This window comes from Acinonyx jubatus, chromosome E1 (assembly GCF_027475565.1).
Source record: "Acinonyx jubatus isolate Ajub_Pintada_27869175 chromosome E1, VMU_Ajub_asm_v1.0, whole genome shotgun sequence".
NCBI classification, from domain to species: domain Eukaryota; kingdom Metazoa; phylum Chordata; class Mammalia; order Carnivora; family Felidae; genus Acinonyx; species Acinonyx jubatus.
Window position 1 is genome coordinate 35,718,863 of NC_069397.1, and position 24,288 is coordinate 35,743,150.

General features: G+C 48.1%; 1 protein-coding gene and 1 long non-coding RNA gene across 5 annotated transcripts in view; both read right to left on the minus strand.

Moving 5' to 3' along the window:
- Positions 1-24,288, minus strand: part of CALCOCO2 (calcium binding and coiled-coil domain 2) — a 27,768-nt gene continuing 3,480 nt past the window's right edge. For 3 of the 4 annotated variants that reach the window (XM_015078560.3, XM_015078561.3, XM_027033997.2), the window contains 12 exons: positions 19,276-19,465; positions 14,194-14,296; positions 13,901-14,034; positions 11,821-11,946; positions 9,207-9,295; positions 8,794-8,863; positions 7,717-7,839; positions 7,346-7,435; positions 4,764-4,859; positions 2,564-2,699; positions 1,556-1,584; positions 1-1,028 (listed from right to left, as the gene is read on the minus strand). In XM_015078560.3, the coding sequence (XP_014934046.2) occupies positions 852-1,028; positions 1,556-1,584; positions 2,564-2,699; positions 4,764-4,859; positions 7,346-7,435; positions 7,717-7,839; positions 8,794-8,863; positions 9,207-9,295; positions 11,821-11,946; positions 13,901-14,034; positions 14,194-14,296; positions 19,276-19,455 (1,353 nt within the window). In that variant the 5' untranslated portion in view covers positions 19,456-19,465 and the 3' untranslated portion in view covers positions 1-851. The remainder of the gene's footprint in view (positions 1,029-1,555; positions 1,585-2,563; positions 2,700-4,763; positions 4,860-7,345; positions 7,436-7,716; positions 7,840-8,793; positions 8,864-9,206; positions 9,296-11,820; positions 11,947-13,900; positions 14,035-14,193; positions 14,297-19,275; positions 19,466-24,288) is intronic. The other variant, XM_027033998.2, reaches the window with a different exon arrangement.
- On the minus strand, positions 5,534-6,851 carry LOC113592623 (uncharacterized). Its single transcript, XR_003412531.2, has 2 exons — positions 5,958-6,851; positions 5,534-5,707 (listed from the first exon to the last, which is right to left on the minus strand). It is a non-coding gene; the product is annotated as an uncharacterized LOC113592623 (long non-coding RNA).

Genomic DNA, 24,288 nt, shown 5'->3' on the forward strand with positions numbered 1-24,288 from the left:
TTGAAGTTACCCACGTCCCTGAAACAGAGGACTAGTTTATTTTTAGTATTAAAGAGATTAATAGCGCTCATTATTCTGACTTCTCCATATTCAAAACTCACCTGCTCAGAAAGTTGCAAACCCAGTTTCTAACAGGTCCTACTAATCATTACAAAAGGACTTACAACAATAAAAGTTACGTGCATAGGAAAGATCGAAGAGTAGAAAATGCCAAACAGAGGTATCCAGAGAGAAAGAAGGCCTGTGATTGAAACAATACTTTGTGTCCAGGGTTCAGGAATAAGATGCTTCTGCTGGGAGCTGTGAAACCTTTGGTCTCCAAATTGGATGACCGAGTTCTCTGCAGTGACATTTTTGCCCAGTTTAATGCCATCAGTGGGAGGAAGGGACCTGAGGAGGAGGAGGAGGAGGAGGAGGAGGAGGAAGAAATTCTTAGCCTCTGCTCAATCACCAGCCGAAGGGTTAAGACTCAGAACTGAGTGCAAAACCACTCAAGGCCTGACCTTGAAGGGCGCTGGGACAGCTCAGAAAATGAATCACTTAGTACTCGAGTCAAGCCGGTCAGTTCCGTCCCAGGGCCCTTGTGCTGGAGACCCTCAGAAGGCTGGGCACCAGAGGGGAGAGCAGGCCACGGCCAGTTATGGGATTTAAAAGGTAGTAGTAACCCACAAGGATGGAAGTAACAGCCCTCACCACATAATCAGCATGACTCCACCCTTAGGGCAGCAGGACTGAGTAAATCCCTAATAATTTCACGTTAGGCAGGGTCTTGGGTCATAACTCCAAGTAGAAGCTATAGGTTCTACTCTATCAAAATCTATGTACGGTATAGATCCAAGAGGCCGGAACACTTAGAGACTGTGGCAGAACACATGGTCTTCGAAGATCTGCTTCTCTTTTGCTGGGAAGGTCTTGTCACAAATCGGACAACTCAGACAGAGGGGCTGTGGGCGTTGCTGCTCCGAGGTGAAATCAAGAATGTCGCCAGTGTAGTCGGATTTGCAGGTGGGGCACTTCTTGACGGCGAGCTGGGAGGAAGGGCAAAGAGGTCAGCACAGAGGCAAGCTCTAGGTAACAGGGGCCACGTCCCGTGTTCTACTAGATTCTCAGCACGGAGCATAATGCTTGGCCCACGGCAGGTGCTCAGGAAACGGACGACGAACGAACCGATTCACGTTTGGAGGCCCTCCCTGGGGCTTTCTCTACCCAGGGGTGAAAGGACCCACTAGTGCTAAAGCGGTCAAAGAGCTTCCAGCCCAGAAGGGACACGGGACATGCCCTGTTGCACCGGCTGCCTTGTTCGCATCTCCTCCCTAGTTCTGGTACCTCCGCTCACGGGTGGAGATCTACCTGCCAGAAAGCTGGCGGATGAACCGGGCTTTCTTCTCCCTGCCTCGACAGGCTCACTCAGCTTCGGGTTTTGACCCAATCGATCCAGCTGACTTCCGGAATTATCAAAACGAACCAGGCTCCCTACGCTTCTCCCATGAACTTGAGCAGGAAGGGACATTTCTCAAGGATTTGATGTGGGCACTCTCATGATTCACGTACTTACCAGGCTTGGGGCAGAACTTTCCTGGATACCTGAGGATAATAACAAAGATTTCATTCAGTGAAAGAAATACCATCCCTAGGTGATACATCCCTAGGTGATCCCTAGAGGGGATCTAGGTCGATGATAAAGGGAAAAGAGGAAAAAATAATGAAGTGGCATTTGGGGTAGCCATGCATACTGCTATACAGTCAGAAAAAACAAATAAACCTCAGTATGGGAAAAACGAGATTTTAATAAAAACAGCCATGATTTAGTAAGGAAACAACTTGAGAATGGATCTGAAGACTGAATCCGTGCAAACAGGTATTTTTAAAGGAAAGGCTTCGAGAACAGTTTTTAAAGAGGAAAACAAAGGTATACCCCTGCCTGCTGTAAAGATTTGACTGGGGCTCTTAAGAGAACACGGCTGCTTTAAACTGCCCAAGAAAAGGCAATGAGGTCTTCTATTGCTTTTGGAGACAAAGGAAGAGAAGTTCCCTGTTCCCTCGTGCCTGGCAAGGGCACCCTGACCCCTCAGTCCTTGAGTGACAAGACTGGTTTTCACCCCCCACTTCTGTCCTCCAAACCACCCCGGGGTCTCTGTGGTGCACGTTCCTGTTACCCTCGGTCAGGCCATCGAGGTGGCCGCCATAACTGCCCATTCCTGGGTGGCATACCCCACCTCGTGTGCTTCCATTTCCAAACCTTAATTAGCTTCCTCAGCTTTGTGTGTGTATATCTTCTACACAGAGACATTTCTCTGATTTATATATTTGGAATATAGCCACGGGACTCAATTTGTGTCTGCTGCCTCTAGGCGAATGATCTGATTTGCGTCTTCTAGATTCAGATTTATTTCTCAATTAACACTTCTCGCCTGGCAATCCTTCTATTGGGTCCTCAGCTTCTGCCCAGCAAGTCTTAACAATGAGACTGGTCTTAATTAGCATCGCAGGCCAAAAAGAATTTTAGTGGGGGGAAAAGGATGCGGGCAGGGGCCTTCGGGCTCAAACGGCAGTTGTCTCTTACCGGAATAGGGGTTTCCATAGACAAGGGCCGGGTGTTGTCCTGCACCTCCTTGATCTGAAGTCGGCACTTGGTATGGCAAGGAGTCAAAATCCAGGCCCATGTAACTCAGCAATCTGCTGTTCTCCCTCTTCAAAAGCTAGGGACAGAACGTTGGATAGAGAGACATATTGAAAGACGACGACAGAGAATGGCCACAAGCAAGTGGAGAGGGGATAGCCCGCTTGGCAAGGTGGGAAGGTGGGAAAGAGGTAGCTCTCGATGAACAGCGGGGCACTGGGGGGTCCCGGGAAATGATCATTTGTAATTCTTCTCCAGAGAAAGCAGCGGCCTCAACACCCCGAAGATCTCAGTTCTTTAGACCTGAATTGAAATATACGCTGCATTTTGTTTAGATGAACTCAAAAAAAGAATTTTAAGCCTCTAAATCACATACCAGCTGAGGTGGGGTACAAAAGTTGGGTGCCTACAGGAGGGCGGCAGGAGCTATATTAAGGTTGGAGCTGTTGGATGCTATTGAGGGTAAAATGGTTCTTTTGGTCTCCGTCCCACCTTCCCAGGACGATTTTCTTACACAGTGTGAATACTCATCTGATATGACTTTCCCGTCTTCATGTTTTATCCTTTCAGATGGATACACCAATAGAGAGAGAGAGAAAGAAGGAAGGGAGGGAGGGAGGGAGGGAATAATGGGAAGAATGAGAGAGAAGCAGCTACGAGGAGGACAGACAGCGTTTAAAGCTCTTATAATTAGTAAACTGCCCCTTGACATCTTAAAAGGGCTTTACTATCGGTTCTTAACCACACTTTCAAATATCAGATCTTGGGGTGCCTGGCTGGCTCAGTCGGAAGAGCACGGGACTCTTGATCTCAGGGTTGCAGGTTCGAGCCCCACAATGGGGGAAGAGATTACTTAAAAAAAAAAAAATCTTAAAAGAAAAAAAAAATCAGATCTTTTTCCCTGTTGCAAATTGTGTGTCCTCCCTCCTTCCCAAGAGCCTACATGGGAAAACAGAGACTGCAAAGTCAAGGTGTATTCATCTAAATCAAGAGGATGAGAATAACAAGACCGGAAACAGGCTCCAAAGGTCCCTACGGTGCTGAAAGGGGCATAAATGGCGTAATCAAAGCCAGAAAAGATCACTTGGAGGCACAGCCCGGGAGGGTTTCGGACAGGGGAAAGATGGAGATCCACGGGAGGTGTGGATCCAGGAGTAGAAGCCAGAATGCACAGACACCTTTGATGCAAGAGCAGGAAAGTGCCTTTGTGTGCAGCTTCTTTTAAAAAAAAAAAAAAAGTTTTGGGGTGCCTAGGTGGCTCAGTCGGTTGAGCGTCCGACTTCGGCTCAGGTCATGATCTCGCGGTCTGTGGGTTCAAGCCCCGCGTCGGGCTCTGGGCTGATGGCTCAGAGCCTGGAGCCTGTTTCGGATTCTGTGTCTCCCTCTCTCCCTGCCCCTCCCCCGCTCATGCTCTGTCTCTCTCTGTCAAAAATAAACATTAAAAAAAAAATTTTTTTTAATAAAAAAAAGTTTTAACTTATTGTGCTTAATAATCTCTCCACCTAAGGTGGGGCTCGAACTCACAACCCCGAGATCACGAGTCCCATGCTCCTCCGACTGAGACATCCAGGCGCCCCCAAGTGCAGTTTCTTTATTTAGGGCCATCATCCTCAATCAACAATAACTTGTGTTTAACTCACAGCAGAAAATAAATGTTGGTTGAATGAATGAATGAATGAATGAATGAGGGCACGAATGAATGCACAGCATTTTCTTAAGGGCCCACCAAGGGTCCAGCGATAGTACAGACCATCACTTCTGCCCTGGTTTAGTGGCAGAGAAAAAGGAGAAAGTTGTGCTGAAGGAAAGGGGTCCCTCAACTAGCACAAAAAGGACGCAGGATATGATTCCCCAAAAACAATACCTACAATAGGTATGAAGTTAAGAGTAAAATTAATTTAGATCTTAATCAAGGCTGTTCCTTTCTTGTTGATTCCTGCCACACCAAGCAAGTTTCGATTGAGGAACCAAGACAGAGTTCATGGGAGGTGAGGAAACCAGATTAACTTTGTTCTCAGGAGCAATGGTCTCACCCACTGTCCCAGAAAGGGCTCTTTTATTTACCTCTTGGTCACCACATCTCCAGGTCACCCTGCTCCCTCCCCTTAAAACCTTGAGGTTTTCGCCCTCCGTACACACTCACATCATTTTCTCTTTCCAATCTCTCTTTCTCTTTCTGCAGAGCATCATATATAATCTTGTTCTCACTCAGTTTTCTTGACAGGCCAGCGTTCTCGTCCTATCGATAATAAAAAACAATTAGGGTTAGGATCACATACTGTCATCTGGATCCCAAGTGGGGGAAAGCGAGGGGCCTGTAGAGGACCTGCTTTCCCAAACTGGTGGGACTCGCGGGTGGGGGGGCAAGGGAGCTGGGGCGCAGAGGAGGAGACGCAGGCGGTGTCGACTTACAGAGAAGTGACTTAACAAGATGCTGGGAGGCCTGGGCCGGCATCGAGATGCCAATTTCTTTTGGGTTAGTGGCAGTGTAAGCAACCAAAGATGGAAAGGGTGATAAGCTTGGGAAGAGCCTCCAGATGGACTTATCAGGATTAGGGCTAAATGGAACCTTGTTCGACCGCACCCAGCCACGGATATGAGCATCTCTGTCTCGAATGAACATCTCACTCAAGGCGGCGTGGGGCGCTTAGGCTGGCGCGGCCCCCTCCCAGGGAGGACGGGCCTCTGGGCTCAAGTAACACGGAGGACGAAGGAACCCTGGAAGGCATTCCTCCGCGGCCACCGGGAACCCAGGCTGAGGTCCTGGGCTTCCCAGTATGATGACCTATGTTCAAACACCCCACAACGGGTAGGCTTGCTCCCACCTCCTGCCTCCACACACACACACATGCACACGCCTCACAAAGACACTTAAGCTAGTCCTAGCAGTTGCGTTTTTGTTTTGGTTTTTGGTTTTTTTTTTCCAAGATTTTTTTATTTGAATGCTGGTGCCCGGACTGCCGTGTGCTTCTAGCCGGCCCTGAGGTAGTAATGCGGGAGGGACTACCCGACGACAGTGCTCACTGCTGGCTCCTGGCTCCCCATCCCCATGGGCTCTTGCTGGCTCTTCTGGTCCTGCTTCACTTCCTCAAAAGGCAGAAATAAGAAAGGACTATCTGAGTCTACGCAGACACCTACTCGGTGGTTACAAAATCCTTCCCTGAGATCTGTGGTGGAGCTGGGGGCCGAGATTTCGGGGGGGGGGCCCAGACTGGTTTCTGGCCGTCCACGCCATCCCGCCTCTTCTGAACAAGGGTGGACAGTCCTCTGGGCTTGGTCTAAGCACCACAAACCTTCACACCCCTTGCTGCCTGGGCCCCTTATTTCCGTCACCTACCAGCGCAGCAGCCCTGAGTTGCCTGATCTGTTTGTGGAGTCGTTGACACTCTTTGTACTTCTCTAAGAAACAGGCTTTCCCGGCCTCTACCTTTGCCTGGAGGCGCTCCACCTCTTGTACTAACTGCTCCTCCACTGCCGTTGTCTTGTTCCTAGGCTCCTGAAGCATAAGATACACGGTCCTCATAGTTAGGGTTCCTTGGGATAGGTGGGGAATGAAGAATGGGGCGCCTGGGTCTTGGAAAACACTCCACGAAAACCCAGGGAACCCACACCCGCCACAAGGACGTTCAGACCCCTGAATGGCCACAGGTCGTTTAAACGAGCGATTCCTGGGGCGCCTGGGTGGCTCAGTTGGTTGGGCGTCTGACTTTGGCTCAGGTCATGATCTCGCGGTTCGTGAGTTTGAGCCCTGCGTCGGGCTCTGTGCTCAGAGCCTGGAGCCTGCTTTATATTCTGTGTCTCCTCCTCTCTCTGCCCCTCCCATGCTCATGCTCTGTCTCTCTCTGTCTCTCAATAATAAATAAGCGTTAAAAAATTTTTTTGTAAGTGGGAAATATTCCCATGTTTAGTGGTCGGTCACCAATTCAATTTCTGAAAAACATCAGTGTGGCCAAATAAAACATTTCTCTGGGCAGCCGATTTGGTTCGGAAACAGAGTTCAGAGAACTTTGTTTTCCTCCTTAGCATGCGAAAATATATGGTCTCTCATATATACTGGGACTCCATAGTTGACCGAGTAATGACTGAGTGAATGCATGATGCCTGTGTGACAGGATTTATAAACCCAGCAGCTGGATACCCTCCAGACATCAGGGTTTCTCATACCCTTCTATCAATTCAGAAAATGGGGCTTCTTGCTACCTGTCATCACCACGAGGCCTCTTTTCCAACATTCTATTCTACTATAGGAAAAGATCAGACGGTTAGGCTTTCGTTACTATATTATTATAGCTCAGAATAATTTAGAATGCTAATTGCTAATATTATAGTAGTTACAACAAAATCTGTTTTGACTGCTGCCATATTCTCTAACCGTCCAGCTTAGCGCCACAATTGTTAATTTGTCTGCCCCCATAAGAACTCTTTAAGGAGGGAGTCGGGTTACTCTGGGTCGTAACCTAGTCCAAGGTTGTGTTTACCACAACCTGTCATGTGGTTTCACTTTCGGTATCGCTCTGCCATTCGCCACACGGCAGAAACGGCCACCTCTCTGAGACGTTTTGTAAACGACAGATTCTCTGTCCTCTTCTGGGTCGAGAGCAAAACGTCCGGAGGGGAACGCTGTCCCCATCTGTCTTTTTTATCCTTTCCGTCACCTGAAAACAGACCCTTCCCCTTCCTTCCCGTAGGCTCCCTCCCCCAAAAGCCATCCGAAGACAGACATGCCTTTAACGCTTGCTGTTTCTTCAGGGTGGTTGTTTCTTCCTGCTTCAGCATCTCCTCTACTGTCTGCTCCAGCTTCTTTTGGCGCTCCTTCTGCACGGAAATAAATTTCAGTACCGCCGCTGCGGAAACACAGGCACACGCGCACTGGGGAAGGGCCCCGCTGAGCTGATGAGCGAGCCAGGATGCAGAGACAGAGGTGAGTCTGCCCTTGCTGGCTTCTGAGAACAGCCACGAGGCCCCTCATTTCAGGTGGCTTCCTCTGAGGCCTTTCCCGGAGCCGGCGATAACCCAGGTACACGACAGAGTAAAGAAAGAACAACATACGCTTTCCCGCAAGGGCCTAAAAATGTTAGTTTCGTCCGTGACTCTACCTGCTGGGTTAGAGTGAGAAGAAGCTGGCTGTTTTCCTTGTTCAGTCGCTCCAACTGCTCTGTCTTATCTTGATCTCCCTGAACGAGCTTCTCCATTTCCTTCTCTCGAGTTGACAGCTGGGCCTAAGCAAGATGAGTGAATATAACCAAGATATGAAGGGACCACTGAAGAGGGAGACAGTGCTATTTAATGAACGCTAACACAAAGGGGTGTGTGTTCCGTAGCAACTCCCAACTGCCAGCCAGACACCCCTGGAACGTTTTCTCTTCAGCTCTACCTTACACCCTCAGTAGCCGAGACTCGAATGAGGACAATTCAACCAGCCGCTCTTTAAGGTACAGCTTCCTCAAAACAAGAGTGATTCAGCTGCTATCTGCTTTACGTTCTAGGCTTTTGAGAAAGACTTGGCTTGCAGGGATTTTACAGCTAAAAGAAAAAAGTCTGGAAACCACTGGGAGAGCTGACAGTCCCCCATCTTTAAAAAAAGATTTTTTTTTTTTTTTTTACATTTGTTTATTTTTGAGAGACAGAAAGACAGAGCACAAGAGGTGAAGGGGCAGAGAGAGAAGGAGACACAGAATCCGAAGCAGGCTCCCGGCTCCGAGCTGTCAGCACAGAGCCCGACGCGGGGCTCGAACCCACACACTGCGAGATCATGACCTGAGCCGAAGTTGGATGCTTAACCGACTAAGCCACCCAGGCACCCCCCAGTTTTTTTTTTTAACGTTTATTTTTGAGACAGAGAGAGAGAGAGAGAGAGAGAGCACACGTGAGCAGGGGAGGGGCAGAAAGAGAGGGAGACACAGAATCTGAAGCAGGCTCCAGGCTCTGAGCTGTCAGCACAGAGGCCGAAGCAGGGCTCGAACTCACGAACTGTGAGATCATGACCTGACCTGAGCTGAAGCTGGACGCTTAACCTAAGACTGAGCCGTCCAGGCGCCCCTAGTCTGATGTTTTGAAAGGCACGCTTCGGGCACTCACTACGGTGCAACGTAGCTTTCTCTCTCTGGGCCACCAGGCAGGCATGGTGGCAAGGGGAGGACAACGCACTCTGGCAAAGGTCCGGCATCACCTACCTGGAGCTGCTCCACCCTGACTTCCATCTTCTCGTTTTCTGAGGACATCTTCTGGTTTTGTTCTTTCAGTCTGCGGAGGTGAAAAACACGCTGATTGCGGGTCAGATCCCCCAGGCCTTCAATGATTTAAGGCCGCCTTGGCCCTAGGGCCGCGGAGTGAGTTTAAAATCCACTCCTCTTCCGTCCCGTTTCGGCTTCCTGGCCTCCAACTGCCTGCATTCGACAACTTGACGTTAATACTGGACTTCAGGCCGTGTCTCCTTACCATTCAGATCCTAACTGTCTAACCTACAATCATTCCGATCACTGTCCTGATAGCAGGACTGTTTTCTAGGGAGTTCTGGAGAACTGATCAGAGCCCGGCCAAGGGTGTCTACAACACGCAGCTGCTCCCGGCCGGGAACCACACTTACTGAAGCAGCTCCGTCTCCCAGCCGTCCTTCTGCGCCTTCGCTTCCTGTTCCAGCTTCTGAGCGGTGCTCTTTAGAATTTCTAGCTCCTCCTGCAGAACGTCAAAGGAACCGACCATTTCTAAGCCATTTTTTAGTATCTCAGGCATCCAACAAATATTCACAGAACACTTACTACGTGTTAGGCACTTGCTATGTGTCATGACACAACAGTGAACGAAACGTCCGAGTAAGGGGATTTCCGTATTAACGTGTTCTCGATCTGTTCTTTCCCCAAAACGTACGCACCTTAACTTCTCTTCCCCTGGAGCTTGTATCTGTCCATTAATTCATTAAGCAAATGTTCAGTGACTGCCTAGGAAGCACTGTTCCTGCACTGCGGACACAGCAGTGGGTGAAATAAAGTGGCTTTTCTCTTTGAAAGGTGCTATCCAATACATTCATGAATGCTGCACACGTAATTAAAAGTCAAGTAGCCACATTCAAAAAAGTAAAAAGAAACAGACACAATTAATTTTATTAACGGCATATTTAACCCACCAGGTCTAAAATACTGTTTCAATATGTAAATAAAAAGGAAATATTTTACTTTCTTTTCATACGGAGCCTTCAAAATCTGTTATACACTTTATGCTGCCGGAGTATCACAATATGCCCTGTTTCAAGTGTTCAATAGCCACCTGCGGCTAGTGGCCACCGTACTGGTCCCAGCCATTTGTTTTTTCTTCCCCAACTTCATTTTGCACTGAAGCCAAGCCAGCGTATCAATAATAACTCGCTGCTTTTATTTTTTTAATTAATTTTTTGACTCGCTGCTTTTAGCTCCAAGACTTACAAATGCATAGTCTTTTAAAAAATAATTTCTGTTTATTATCTATTTTTGAGAAAGAGAGGCAGACAGAGCAGGAGCAGGGGAGGGGCAGCGAGAGAGGACGACACAGAATCTGAAGCAGGCTCCAGGCTCCGAGCTGTCAGCACAGAGCCCGACACGGGGCTTGAACCCATGAACTGAGATCATGACCTGAGCTGAAGTCGGACACTTAACTGACTGAGCCACCCAGGCGCCCCATTTTTTTTTTTTAATGTTTTTTTTTTTTTTTAATTTTTTTTTTCAACGTTTATTTATTTTTGGGACAGAGAGAGACAGAGCATGAACGGGGGAGGGGCAGAGAGAGAGGGAGACACAGAATCGGAAACAGGCTCCAGGCTCTGAGCCATCAACCCAGAGCCCGACGCGGGGCTCGAACTCATGGACCGCGAGATCGTGACCTGGCTGAAGTCGGACGCTTAACCGACTGCGCCACCCAGGCGCCCCTTTTTTTAATGTTTTATTCACTTATTTTGAGAGAGCGTGAGTGCATGCAAGTGGGGGAGGGGCAGAGAAAGAAAGAAAGAGAGAGAGAGAGAGAGAGAGAGAAGAATCCCAAGCAGAGACTCTCCTAACAGCACAGAGCCCAGTGCAGGGCTCGATCTCACGAACTGTGAGATCATGACCTGAGCCGAAATCAAGGGCTGGACGCTTAACTGACTGATCCACACTCACACGCCCCTGAGCTGCCGGGTCATTTTAAGGAGTAAGTGAAGCGATAGGCTTAATTACAGTGGCACACAGTAGGTGCTGAATATTGGCTTGTGTTATCATTACAACTGGTAGCAAGTAGGTAGGCGAGCTAACCCAAGAACCCAGACCTTCTGATTCCTTGGCTAGAACCTGGCAGGTGAGCTCCTGGCCAGACACTGATGGTCGAAAGAGAGCTTGTGAATTATATACCTACGCCACCCCTGTTACCTCACTGCCTACGATTGGCCAGATCTGTATCTTGGACCTGTCATCCACACTTCTATACCAGCCCAGGGGCGAGGACATCATGGGCACTTGTGTGACAGCGAGGTATAAAGAACAGTCTGTCTGGGAGCGAAGAGAAGTGGGTCCTAACCCAGTGGGATCACTAAATTGACCTCTTCCTCTCTCCTTTGGGCCTCGGGTTCCTCACCTGTAGATCAAGGGCTCTACAGATGGTGACTGCCAACGTCTGCGTGTTCTGGAAACTTCTAAGGCATGACCTCAGGGTAATTAGTTTATAGTCTTTAGAGAAGATTCTCCTCTTTAGCTCCTTGCATGCTCAACTCGCATTTACCACCTGCTGTTTTGAAGGATGTTTCAAAAGAGAAGCAGCAAGGACTTAGGAGAACTTGCAACCTTGCCTTCATCCTCTCTTCTCCCTCGATGTCCGGATCTAGCTAATCAGAGAAAATACTTTATATTCTACGTACGAACTAGGAAGACGTCACGCCGCCTGAGTTTGAATCCTGGCTCCACCATCACTGATTAGCTGTAGAAGGGAGCACTTGCCCTTCAGGCCTCAGGTTACTCATCTGTAAACTCGGGGTAATAACAGTACCTATTCCAGAGTTGCAACAAAGTAATCCACAGAAAACTTTCAACGCTGTGCCTATTCAAAAATATGAGTGTGAGGGAGTGAGATCACAGGCCAGAGAGAAAGTGGTGCTGGAGAAGAGACACCACCCGTTTCTGACCTCTGTACTCCAGGTTCATTACACGTTTTGCTTGTTTGTTGAGTGGGTGTGCAGGTTCATGGTGAACCAGCGGCCATACCTGCGTCTTGTGGAGCTCAGCCTGCGTGTCTGAGTTCTGCTTCTGGAGGCTGACACAGGTGTCCTTCAGCTCCTGGTTTTCTTTGCAAAGCTCCTTATTGCGCTGCTCGATTTCCTCCACCTCACCCTACGAAAGAGCATTCCATCAATTTGTATTCGACCTTTTGTAGCTCGACGGATAGTCAAGTGCCTCTGGCGGAACGTTCCCACAGGCTGGGATGCTGAGGGTCTGCTGGCTTCCCACTCACTATTAGGACATCTGTGAACCTCGAATGGGAACACCTCCTCAGTTGGGAGGGGAAGGGGGCCGTGTAGGCACGTCTGGATAATTGCAACACGGAGCCCGCCGTTACCAAGAAAGGCAGGCAAACAAAAGGAAGACCATAAAAAGCGAAAAAGTGGCTCATCTTTCTGGGGTGGAGGGTTGGCTCCGACCGCATCCCCGTGTTTGTCTCTGCGTGCCTTTCCCACTGCCATCACTGCTCTCCGTGGCCACTCGGCAAAGGTGACAGGCTGGGCTTCCCTTGGTGGGCTCCTTGGGAATGTGTGAGGGGACGAGGGAATAATGGCAGTGACCCAGCAGGGACTGGGGACCCAGTCAGGAAGCCCAGAGAAAGGGAGATTAAACAAACAGATGTCAAGACCCACTAACAACACGTGTGAATCCGTCTCAAGGCTGGGACAGGATATGGGGTGCGAAGAATCCATATCAATAAAGATGCCATCTCAGTAACTGGTTTATGTTTACGTTCCGCTGACCCCATGGGTGAAGATACGCTTGACCACTCCTCCGCCTGAGTGTGTCCCAGCCCATCCAATGTGACGTCACCGGACTAAGAGATATGGAGACCAACACAAGGACTTGGAGAGGTCTCCCCAGAATTATTAAAAGTCTGGACTAGATCTATTAGGAAAGGTACATGGACTGTAAGGTGCTTGCCCAAGAAACTGCTCAAGAAAGTTTAGGATTATAACCAAGATACATGGGGTTGGAAAGTGGTTAAGGCTTCAGTAAGAAAACAAGTTAAATACGTTTCAAGAGTTTATTTTTAAGTGAGAAGCGATTCACTGTAATGACTTTTGAAAATATTTTTTTATGAACCCCAAAATATATTTCTACTTAAAAAAAAAAAAAAAACGTTAAAAGGGGGAATGACAGAAGAATGTGGATTCTTCTCGCAAATGCTTAGTATCGTTTGTCTCTCCTATTGGACGAGCTTCGGGACAGTAAGTGATTTAATCCATTCTTCCCTGCCCGCCACGGGGCTGGATGGAAAGAGGGCATCCCATGAAATAAGTGGGTGAGTAAATGAATCTAATACTCATGTGTACCTGGCCCTGGGCCAGAACTAAGAGACACAAAGAATATTTGGTGTGTGCCTCCTCAGAGGAGCAGATACATTTACTGTGGTGCTAAGATGTGATGACAAAAATTAAGCGATTGGAAAAGTGAAGGGAGTAACTGAATGCCAACGGAGTTACAGAAGTTTTAGAGAAAGGAGAAATCACTTCTTGTGATTCTGTTCAATGTTTCCACGTCATTCCTGACTGGTTTGAGTGGGTACAGGATACATTTCTCCCAACAGCATCTGTTAAGGCATTCAGTAAAGGCTTATTTTTTTGGCTCAAATTCTACCCTATCCTGAAATTACGATTTGTTTTTTTTTTTTTTTTTTTTTTTTTAATTAAAGTAGGCTCCATGCTCAAGGTGGAGCTTGAACTCCTGACCCTGAGATCAAGAGTCACATGCTCCAGGGGCTCCTGGGTGGCTCAGTCGGTTAAGCCTCCGACTTCGGCTCAGGTCACGATCTCACGGTTTGTGAGTTCGAGCCCCGCGTTGGGCTCTGTGCTGCTGACCGCTCGGAGCCTGGAGCCTGCTTCGGATTCTGTGTCTCGCTCTCTCTCTCTCTCTCTGCCCCTCCCCTGCTCACGCTCTGTCTCTATCTCAAAAATAAATAAAACATGAAAAAAAATTAAAAAAAAAAAAAAAGAGTCACATGCTCCACCAGCTGAGCCAGCCAGGTGTCCTGTGAAATCGCTACTCTTAATGGCGGGAAGGGCTCGAGGTAAGATTTACAGACCTGAGTGGTAACAACCAGGATGTCCTCTTCATTTTCTGGACGGAACTGGAAAGGGATACTTGCTCCCCGGACCACGCCGTCCTGATCCACATAGCAGAACTGGTAATACTCGTCATCCTTGGGCAGGTAATAAGCTGAAGACGCAACATGATTTTTAATCCAAAATTAGGTCTAGTAAGAAAGCTGAAAATCTGGAAGTCTTTTTATCTGCCCCAGAAAGCTTAATTAAGCTCAAGGGAATCCGTGTTGGCCGCGGTCTTCAACACCTTTGATCCGGTATTTATTTTCCTTACCTTTGAACTGAACCTCCTGCTGTTTGGCTGAGTCGCTGTTTAGGTCAACGGGCAAAGAAACCCACATGAAGGTGTAATACTCTCGGGTCGTCTTCCAACCCACCTGCAATGACAAAAGGTTCTCATTCAGCATCTCAAACTGCTCAGGGGAGAGTCCTGATTTGGGCTATGTCTTCTCAAAATACACTTGCTTTTGATTTGTTTATGTTGAAAGTAAAATGAATTCAGTATGATAAGATCCACCCACCATTGGATCAGATCTTTTTATTAGTAAGTTTTTTTAATATTTATTTTTGAGAGAGAGAGAGTGTGCGAGTGGGGGGAGGGGCAGAGAGAGAGGGAGACACAGAATCCGAAGCAGGCTCCGGGCTCCAAGCTGTCGGCACAAAGCCCGACGCGAGGCTCGAACCCACGAACCGTGAGGTCATGACCTGAGCCAAAGTCGGACGCTTAACCGACTGGGCCATCCAGGCGCCCCCAGATCTTGCTTTTTGACTCATGACAACTATATGTGGTACAAGGTCTGATACAACTAGACACTGGCCTGCACGCCCGCACAGTCCAGAATACCTATCTCAGAAGGAAATGTAAACCAGCCGTTCCACACCCAGGACAAGAGTTCCAAAAATTATTAACACCCAGTCAGACAGAGAACGGTGAGTGACTGGGGAAAATCTGGGGTTGTGACTCTTGATCCCGCTGTCTTCTTACAACGCTTCGTAGAACTTCTTAATCAGAAAGCCCTTCTGATCTGCCTTCTCCACTGGTCAGTCCTCTCCTGTGTCCAGTCCAGTCTCGTCACCCATACTGACCTGGTTAGACTAGCACATCTTTAACATGCACTTTTTGAATAATGTGCATGTTGCAGCGGAGTAGAGGGGCCAAAGGGTTCTGAGGTGATGAGGCCCCAGGAAACTGAGCCCAGTCTATAGAATTTTCTTTCTTCAGTGTTTTTCTTAACACGTGCTTAAGGAAGGCCCTTTGGTGCTTCTGGTAGTCATAAAGGCCCCTTCCAGGTATTGAAAGCATTAAGTCATGATATACGGATACTGTAAAATATGCCTCAGAGCAGGAAGCCGGTTAAGTGGAAAATATTCTCAGTAAAGTCGAAGGAGGGTAAAAGATGGCTCAAATCATATCGAGACGGTAAGGGCACACCGGAGACTAGAAAGGGAGCCATTGTGTCTTCAAGGGGAGAACACTCAGCAAATGAGAAGCAAAATTACATCTATTGCCGTATTTTGACCCTGCCTGAGCCCAGTGGGAAGAAGAAGAACTGAAAATAAAATTCCATTTTTATATATGAAGGAATCAGTGCAGGGTTGAAAAGGCGACACTGAACGCTCATCAGAACGTACCAGGGCATGTTTTAGTGTCTCATTAATACGCACCCCATCGCTGGAAGCAGCCCGGAGCCAGCACGGCCTGCGGTTGGTACAGGAAGCAGGAATTTTATGGAGTCTTCATTCACATCCTGGAGTTTCTTAATGCACTGTGACCAAAATATCTGGGAAGGCCTAAGAATTACTGCGGTCTTGGAACCAGGAGACAACTTCTGGCCGCCTGTGATTTCTGGCCTTGGGTCCCCCACCTGAGTCGCGCTGGTCCGGGCGCGCTTCTCGGACCTGTCCCCTCGGACCTTGGGCACACGTAAACGCCCAGGTAAAGGACAGCCCGGAGCACAGGGCCACGCGCTGAAGGCAGGAAAGCTACCACCTGCTTGAGGCTCTATCGGTGTGGGCAGCTTTTGCTTTATTGAGAAGACGAAGCATAGTGGACGCTGAAAACCAGTTCGCGAGCGTCCGCGCCGTGCCAGGAAGGCCCAGGGTCAGGGCTGGGGAGGAGCTGAGGACTATGGTCGAGACTACGCCGCAAGAAGGCTCAGTCGGTGGAACATGCGACTCTTGACCCCGAGCTTGTGAGTCTGAGCCCATGCGGCGTGGGGTTTCCTTCAGAAAGACCTCGTTGCAAGAACAAACACCGGGAGGGCTTTCCGAGGGAGAGGTGAGGGATGACACTCTACAGGCAGCTCTTCGCTCTCTAATATACCTTCTGCTGTTCGTGTGAACTCAGCAGAATAGCGCAAAGGTTTAGGCGTCTAACACACTTGCTCCCCACTCACTCACTGGGAGACCTCAGGAAGGTCACGGTCTTGAGTCTATTCATGTTATTCACCTGTGCACAAGAGGGAACACGCCCACCTGAGGGTGCAGCTGTGCTGTCAGGATCAAAGAGCACACGCACACGCATGCACACGCATGTGCACCCATGCACGAGACCTCATCAGGGGCCCCTGGGGGGCTCAGCCGGTGTAGCGCCCAACTTCAGCTCAGGTCATGATCTCGCAGTCTGTGGCTTTGAGCCCCACGTTGGGCTCTGGGCTGACAACTCAGAGCCTGGAGCCTGCTTCGGATTCTGTGTCTCCCTCTCTCTCTCCCCTCCCCCCTACCCCCGCTTGTGTGCTCCCTCCCTCTCAAAAATAAATAAACGCAAAAACAAAAAAACCTCATCAGAGACATAGCACACTGTATGTTCTCAAGAAATTTGTGTTCTCCTTATGAGCCTTACAGCTGTCTTTCCAGGGGCGCCTGGGTGGCTCAGTTGGTTAAGCATCTGACTTCAGCTCAGGCCATGATCTCATGGTCTGTGAGTTCGAGTCCCGCATCGGGTGAGCTCCACTTCTCTCTCTGCCCCTCATGGGATTCTCTCTCTCTTTCTCTCTCTCTGCCCTCATTCACTTGCATTCCTGCTCTCGCTCAATAATAATAAAAAAAACCTTTCAGGCTCTTGGGGAGCTGTTCAAATCAACAGCTTTATGAACAATGAATATTAGAAGCCATTCTTTGATTAACCATGCTTTCTTCATGGAGTCATGGCAATACCTCTGAGATGCATGAAGCATTCCAAAGATAGATGCATTAAAAATATGCCTTTAGGGGCGCCTGGGTGGCGCAGTCGGTTAAGCGTCCGACTTCAGCCAGGTCACGATCTCGCGGTCCGTGAGTTCGAGCCCCGCGTCGGGCTCTGGGCTGATGGCTCAGAGCCTGGAGCCTGTTTCCGATTCTGTGTCTCCCTCTCTCTCTGCCCCTCCCCCGTTCATGCTCTGTCTCTCTCTGTCCCAAAAAAAATAAACGTTGAAAAAAAAAATTAAAAAAAAAAATATGCCTTTAAACATTCGTTTTTAAAAAAGCATAAGATTTTCACTTGGCTTATGGTTAAGTCCTCACTGGAAGTTGCTAAGTGCTTGGGAAATATAATCAATCTAAGCAAAACCGAAGTATGACCCTGTTGCAAAAAAAGTTACAGATCGCATTTCAAAGGCTAATTTTTTTCTTGCCGATGTCTGCATTGTCCAGTACGATAGCCACTGGCCACAGGAGGCCATTCAAATTTCAATTAATTAACTTTTAATTAATTCACTAGTCACATCTTAAGTGCTTGACAGCCACATGGGGCTAAAGGTCATTGTCCTAGACAGTGAACGTGTAGCTGAAGGTATAGCTCCCTTGTAGAAAGTTCTACTGGCCAGCTTTGCTACATACAGGGAAGAGAAAAACAACTACTAACTTCTTTTCAAAATGGGAAACACTGATGTGTCAGTTTTCTGAACATCCTGTATTTTTTTGTGAAGTTTATTTATTTATTTTGAGAGAGAGAGAGAGAGCATAGGGGAAGGAGAGAGAGAGAGAGAGAGAGAGAGAGAGAGAGAGACTCCCAAGCAGGCCCTGCACTTTCAGTGTGGAGCCCGACTTGGGGCTCAAACTCACAAACCGTGAGATCATGACCTGAGCTCAAGTCAAGAGTCGGACGCTCAACCAACTAAGCCACGCAGGCGCCCCCAGAACATCCTTGAGTCTAACAGCTCAATATCCTTCGGTCTCAGGAGGCGCCATGATGCTTGCCAGGGTCTCTCTGGTTGTCTACTATCCCTGCTTCTAAACACCAGCTTCCATGGCCCCATCAGTTAGCTTGGAATTCCAAACAATTAAGGAAAAGTGGCTCCACGCGGGATGTGAACAAGCGCCAGCTCCTTCCCTGTGTTGTCAAGAAGGATGTCTGATTTCAGGACGAACACTGGCAAACAAGCACATGACATACTGAGATGTCAAAACAAAGGTCACTGACGTTGGAACTCAGCGGTGTAAATTACTTAAAATTTGACCTTTAGCTCCTGTCTCTGGATATAATAGGAAGATCTGTCATTATGATGTGTGTGTGTGTGTGTGTGTGTGTGTGTGTGTGTATGTGATGTGAGAGACAGAGATACAGATGGGGGTGGGGAGAATGGGAGGCAGAGAGTGAGTGGACTATAATAAAAAAGTACCACTTCTGTACTTGAACCCGCAGGGTAATTAGACACTAGAAGAGGTCCCTGAGGGACCTCAGAAAAATTCCTCTCCCTGGAAATCTTTACAAAGAAGCAAGACGTATTTATTCAGGAACAAACTTCTCGGGTGCAGGATGTCAAACCGGGTAACTTCTCAACATCCTTTTCAGATCCGTAATACTCATATTAAAACACTCTACTAAGTTGGCAAGCAAATATTTAAGGTCACGGAAATTATGTAAGGGGCCACTCATCCCAGTCAACTCACAGGTGGACATTTCAAAATAGGATTAACTTTAAAACATTTACATTTGGGGGCGCCTGGGTTGGTCGGTCGGTTAAGCGTCAGACTTCGGCTCGGGTCACGATCTCACGATCCATGACTTTGAGCCCCGCGTTGGGCTCTGAGCTGTCAGCACAGATCCTTTTCTGTCCCTCTCTCTCTCTCTCTCAAAAACAAATAAACATTTAAAGATAAATCAAGGGGCGCCTGGGTGGCTCAGTCGGTTAAGCGTCCGACTTCAGCTCAGGTCACAATCTCACAGTCCTTGAGTTTGAGCCCCGCGTCGGGCTCTGGGCTGATGGCTCAGAGCCTGGAGCCTGCTTCCGATTCTGTGTCTCCCTCTCTCTTTCTGCCCTTCCCCCGTTCATGCTCTGTCTCTCTCTGTCTCAGAAATAAATAAAAACGTTAAAAAAAATTAAAAAAAATAAAAATAAATCAATAAAACATTTACATTTGGTTTTTGAGCACTTACTCTAAAGATGCCAATCCAATCTTTTCGACGGGGAATGAACTGTTGGGTGAGTGTATAATAGCACGTGACGTCCCCTCCAGGGACGTAGAACTTCTCCACGCTGTTAAAGATGACCTGAGAGAAATGACAATGATCCAGCAAGACAGTGGATGTGGGGGGATCTTCTACGGTTTCTTCCATGGTGGGCGTCCTGTTATGAGACAGGGGATAGAATACGGCTCAGAAACGGCTGTCTGAAATTTGTGAGAGATTTCTAGGAACATTCCATTCGAGGCAAGTCAGGAAAAGCAAAAGCCTGACAAGGATTGAGATCATACAACTTGTTTTCTGTTTCACTTTGAGCCATTTTGCATTCAGAGCTTCCTATGCTAGAACTTCGTATGAATGTCTTTGATCTCCACCACCCTCACATACCTTTATTCTCCGCTCATAGCTAGCTTGTTCTACTTCTTTTTTTGTTTTTTAATTTTTACTTATTTTTGAGTGACAGAGAGCATGAGCGGTGGAGAGACAGAGGGAGGGAGCGACACAGAATGTGAAGCAGGCTCGAGGCGCTGAGCTGGTAGCACAGAGCCCGATGCGGGGCTTGAACCCACAAACTACGAGATCATGACCTGAGCCGAAGTCAGATGCTCAGCCGACTGAGCCACCCAGGTGCCCCTAGCTTGTTCTACTTCTAAATGCCTTACATAAGTAAGGCAGCCTAGAGGAAAATAACCTGAGCTGGGAACTATAAGACCTAGAGTTTAGATTTTTCATCGCAGCAAGTCCCGTGACTTCCAGAATGTCGGTTTCTCAAGCTGTCAGCTTCTCCATTCAGTTGCATTTATCCTATAATTAGTGAGTCTTTGCATGTATTCACTCTGCTAGGAGCTGGGCAGAGGTGCAGGAAGAAAGATAGGGTTGAGAGCAGGGGGTTATTTGACATGCAAGGGGACAAGCATGGGTTCTGAAATGAAGTTCAAATTCCAGCCTCGCCACCGATTAAATGCGTGAGCTTGAGCAATTCACTTCATCAGCTGGGCCCTAGGCCTGTTTCCTCACCTGTAAAATGGGGCTAATAACATCTACCTCACTGCCAAATGGACAGAATCCATGCAAAATGGTCTTGGGTTCAAAAGAGGGAGATAAATAAACTTAACATTTTTGTTTAATGTTTATTTTTGAGAGGGGGGAGGGAGAATGAGTGGGGGAGGGGCGGGGGGGGGGGGGGGGAGTCAGAATCAGAAGCAGGCTCCAGGCTCTGAGCTGTCAGCCCAGAGCCCGACGCAAGGCTCAAACTTGTGAATGAGATCATGACCTGAGCTGAAGTCGGACACTTAACCAACTGAGCCACCCAGATTCCCCAGGAGATAAATAAACTTAAAAAAAAAAAGAAAAAAAAAAAAAAAGGGACGGGGTGCCTGGGTGGCTCAGTTGGTGAAACATCTGACTCCCGATCACGATCGGCTCAGGTCACGATCTCATGGTCTCATGGTTCGTGAGATCAAGCCCCGCATGAGGCTCTGTGCTGACAGTGTGGGGCCTGCTTGGGATTCTCTTCCTCCTACACGTGCACACTCTCTATCTCAAATAAATAAACTCAAAACAAAACAAAACCACCCAAGTTATCTTAACAACAACAGGGGCGCCTGGGTGGCTTGTCGGTTAAGCGTCCGACTTCGGCTCGGGTCATGATCTCACAGTCTGTGGGTTCGAGCCCCGCATCGGGCGCTGTGCTGACAGCTCAGAGCCTGGAGCCTGCTTCCCATTCTGTGTCTCCCTCTCTCTCTGCCCCTCCCCTGCCCATGTTCTGTCTCTCTCTGTCGCAAAAATAAATAAAAACATTAAAACAACAACAACAACAACAACAACAAAAAACAAGAGGGAGAGATGCCAATGGTTAGAGAGAAGAAGAAAGGCTTTGAGGAGTGAGTAGAGTCCTGGATGATCCCTCAAGGAAGATGAACGTTTTGACAAGCGGGTTTGGGGGTGAGAAAACTCCAGGTAAGTGAAATGGCACGCATAAAAGCAACGAAACAGAGAAATGCTGCCCCCGTTTGGAGGACGGCAAGCGAGTTGGATCCCTATCTATAAAATTGGGGATAAAACCTGTACATCACCTTCGCAGGTCACAGTACAGATAAAGATGTACTCAAGGATTAGAAAGTATTTGGGAAGTAAAACAGTATATAAAAGAAACAGAATCTTTTGAATTGTTGAGACCAGCTATTTCCTGCCTCTCAAAAGTCGCCTGCTCTTTCTTCTAAATGCCACCCTGGTCTAACATTTAGTGAGTCTATCCATGGTCCTCAACCCAGGGTTTCACTGGGCAATGGAAACATATTCAGCTGACACAGCACATGAAGGAGAGTTGAATCCACGGGAATGCAATACCTTACAAATTTGGCTGCTGGAACATGCTGGAAGATTGTATACACTCAACTTCTTTTTATTTATTTTAGTGTTTGTTCTTGAGAGAGAAAGAGAGCGTGCACGTGCAGGGGAGGGGCAGAGAGAGAGAGAGAGACAGAGAGACAGAGACAGAGACAGAGACAGAGAGACAGAAACCAAAGCAGGCTCCAGGCTCTGAGAGGTCAGCACAGAGCCTGACGCGGGGCTTGAACTCACAGACCATGAGATCACGACCTGAGCCGAAGTCGGACGCTTAACTGACTGAGCCACCCAGGCGCCCCATATACGCACAATTTGTAAAAATAAGTAAAATAACCAAAAAACATAGCTCTTCTAGCCCTGCCTGACCCTATTTATTTCCTGGTTTTATTTTGGACTCTGAACAACGAGGCCCCTTCTTTCAACTCCTCCAGTAGGCAGTTTTTCACAGAGAAGGCGAGAGGACTTCGATGGCACTGAACTGCCTAGTCTTGGGATTGAGCTAAGGAACTGAGACATGTATTGGCTTTCTGGTTTGTGACACAGTTTAGCCACATCCGCAACCTCAAACCTCAGATCAGTTTTTCTGAGGAAGGGGGAGGTCACGTCCCCGTCTAGGTCAGAACCGGTTCCTTTACGATAAGCGGCTGCCTGTGTGATCTCTTGGGTGCTACGGGAGGGTGGCCACGGAGGGCTTCTCTGCTTGCGGACCTCTCTCTTTCCTAGGGGTCTCGAGTCATACTGAGGTCAGCATATTCCCTCTGTCCTCGGCCTGGAACGTTTATCTGAGCTTGTAAAACGACCTAATCTGTGATCTGTGGATCATAAAGAACACGCGGGTAAGAGTGGCTTCAGGGCCTGTCTCTCAATTAACCTGAGTACCCAACTCCCTCTTCTTTTACTTCCTAACACTATCACCCCAATGTACATCACATAATGCCTAGCCCATAGCAATTGCTGATTAAGTATTCACTGAATAAATGAAATGCATGAGATTCATCAAAAAATGAAAGGAAGGTGCTTTGTAGGCAAACAATGGTGTGAATGACGATGCGGCTCATTTTTTTGAGGCCCTGCTCTTAATTTTGTTGGAGACCCTTAGAGAGGCTGCTGTTTCTCAGCTTTCCCTTTTCTGAAACAGGGTGAAGAGATGATTCTCTCCAAGTGCTATGTCAATTCTCGGTATGGCTGGTTCAGCTGGCCTAGCTGGTTCAAGAGCCAAAAAAACAAAAGGCACAGATTTGATTTCCTTCAGGACCCATAAAATTCACACTCCATTACCCACCTTCTACACACTCAAAACTCTGGCGAGCTGTTTTGCAAATGGATGTTACTCTGAAAGGCAAGACCAGCCAAGGGTAAGAGGGCTTCGTGCGATCTCTTTCTTTACTCGAGAAAACAATCAATCAATGAGCTCGTGAACAGAACACTGAAGAAAGGACAGCGCGCGCGCGCGCGCGCGCGCACACACACACACACACACACACACACACACACACACTGAGCAGGGGAGGAGCAGAGAAAGGGAAAGAGAGAATCTCAAGCAGGCTCTGCAGTGTCAACACAGGGCCTGATGCCGGGGTCAAACCCACGAACCATGAGATCATGACCTGAGCAGAAACCAAGAGCTGGATGCTCAACCAACTGAGCCACCCAGGGGCCCCAAAGTCAGCGATCCTTGAACCCTTCCTCCAGGCCCCCCCCCCCCGCCCGTGATTAAGTTCCCTGGGAGAAATGGGCTCTGATAATGGCTGGGGAAATTACCTTTCTGACAAAGTAGTCCGGAAATGACTGTTTATAGAAGGGGCAGAGAGGATATGGAAGGAAAAGTAGAATGATTTAAGCAACGGAAGGAAAAGTGGAAGGATTTAAGCATCAACTTCCCCTTCTTTTTTTTTTTATTAAAAAAAATTTTTTTTAAGTTTATTTATTTTGAGAGAGAGAGAGAGAGAGAGAGAGAGAGACACAGGGTGTGAGTGGAGGAGGGGCAGAGAGAGAGGGAGACACGGAATCTGAAGCAGTCTCCAGGCTCTGAGCCGTCAGCACAGAACCCAACACGGGGCTCAAACTCATGAACTGTGAGATCGTGACCTGAGCCGAAGTCGGACGCTCAACCAACTGGGCCACCCAGGCGCCCCCGACTTCCCCTTCCTTAACCACTCTTCCCCCATAGAACCACCGTCATGTCTAATGATGTCCACCATCATTTCTAATTCTGATCATATCCAGGGAGGGAAGGAGAAAAAACAAAAAAAACGTAAAAGTTAAACGTAGAAGCCTGGGGGCGCCTGGGTGGCTCAGATGGTTAAACATCCAACTCTGGATTTCAGCTCAGGTTGTGATCTTGTGGTTTTTGAGTTCGAACTCCACCCCCATCAGGCTCTGGGGTGACAGCGGGAAGCCTACTTGGGATTCTCTGTCTCTCCCTCTCTGTCTGCCCTTCCCCAGCTCGTTCTCTGTCAAAGTAAACAAATAAACAAACAAAAATGTAGAAGCCTGGAGAGCTACTGAGTCATGAAAAAGCAGTGGGATGAAATTAGGTCCCCTAGAAATCACGGACTGGTATTCCACTTAACTCCTTCTTCCTACCCTCACACCAAAGACTAGCCACATAAGCAGTGACCAAGGCCAAGAAGGGAT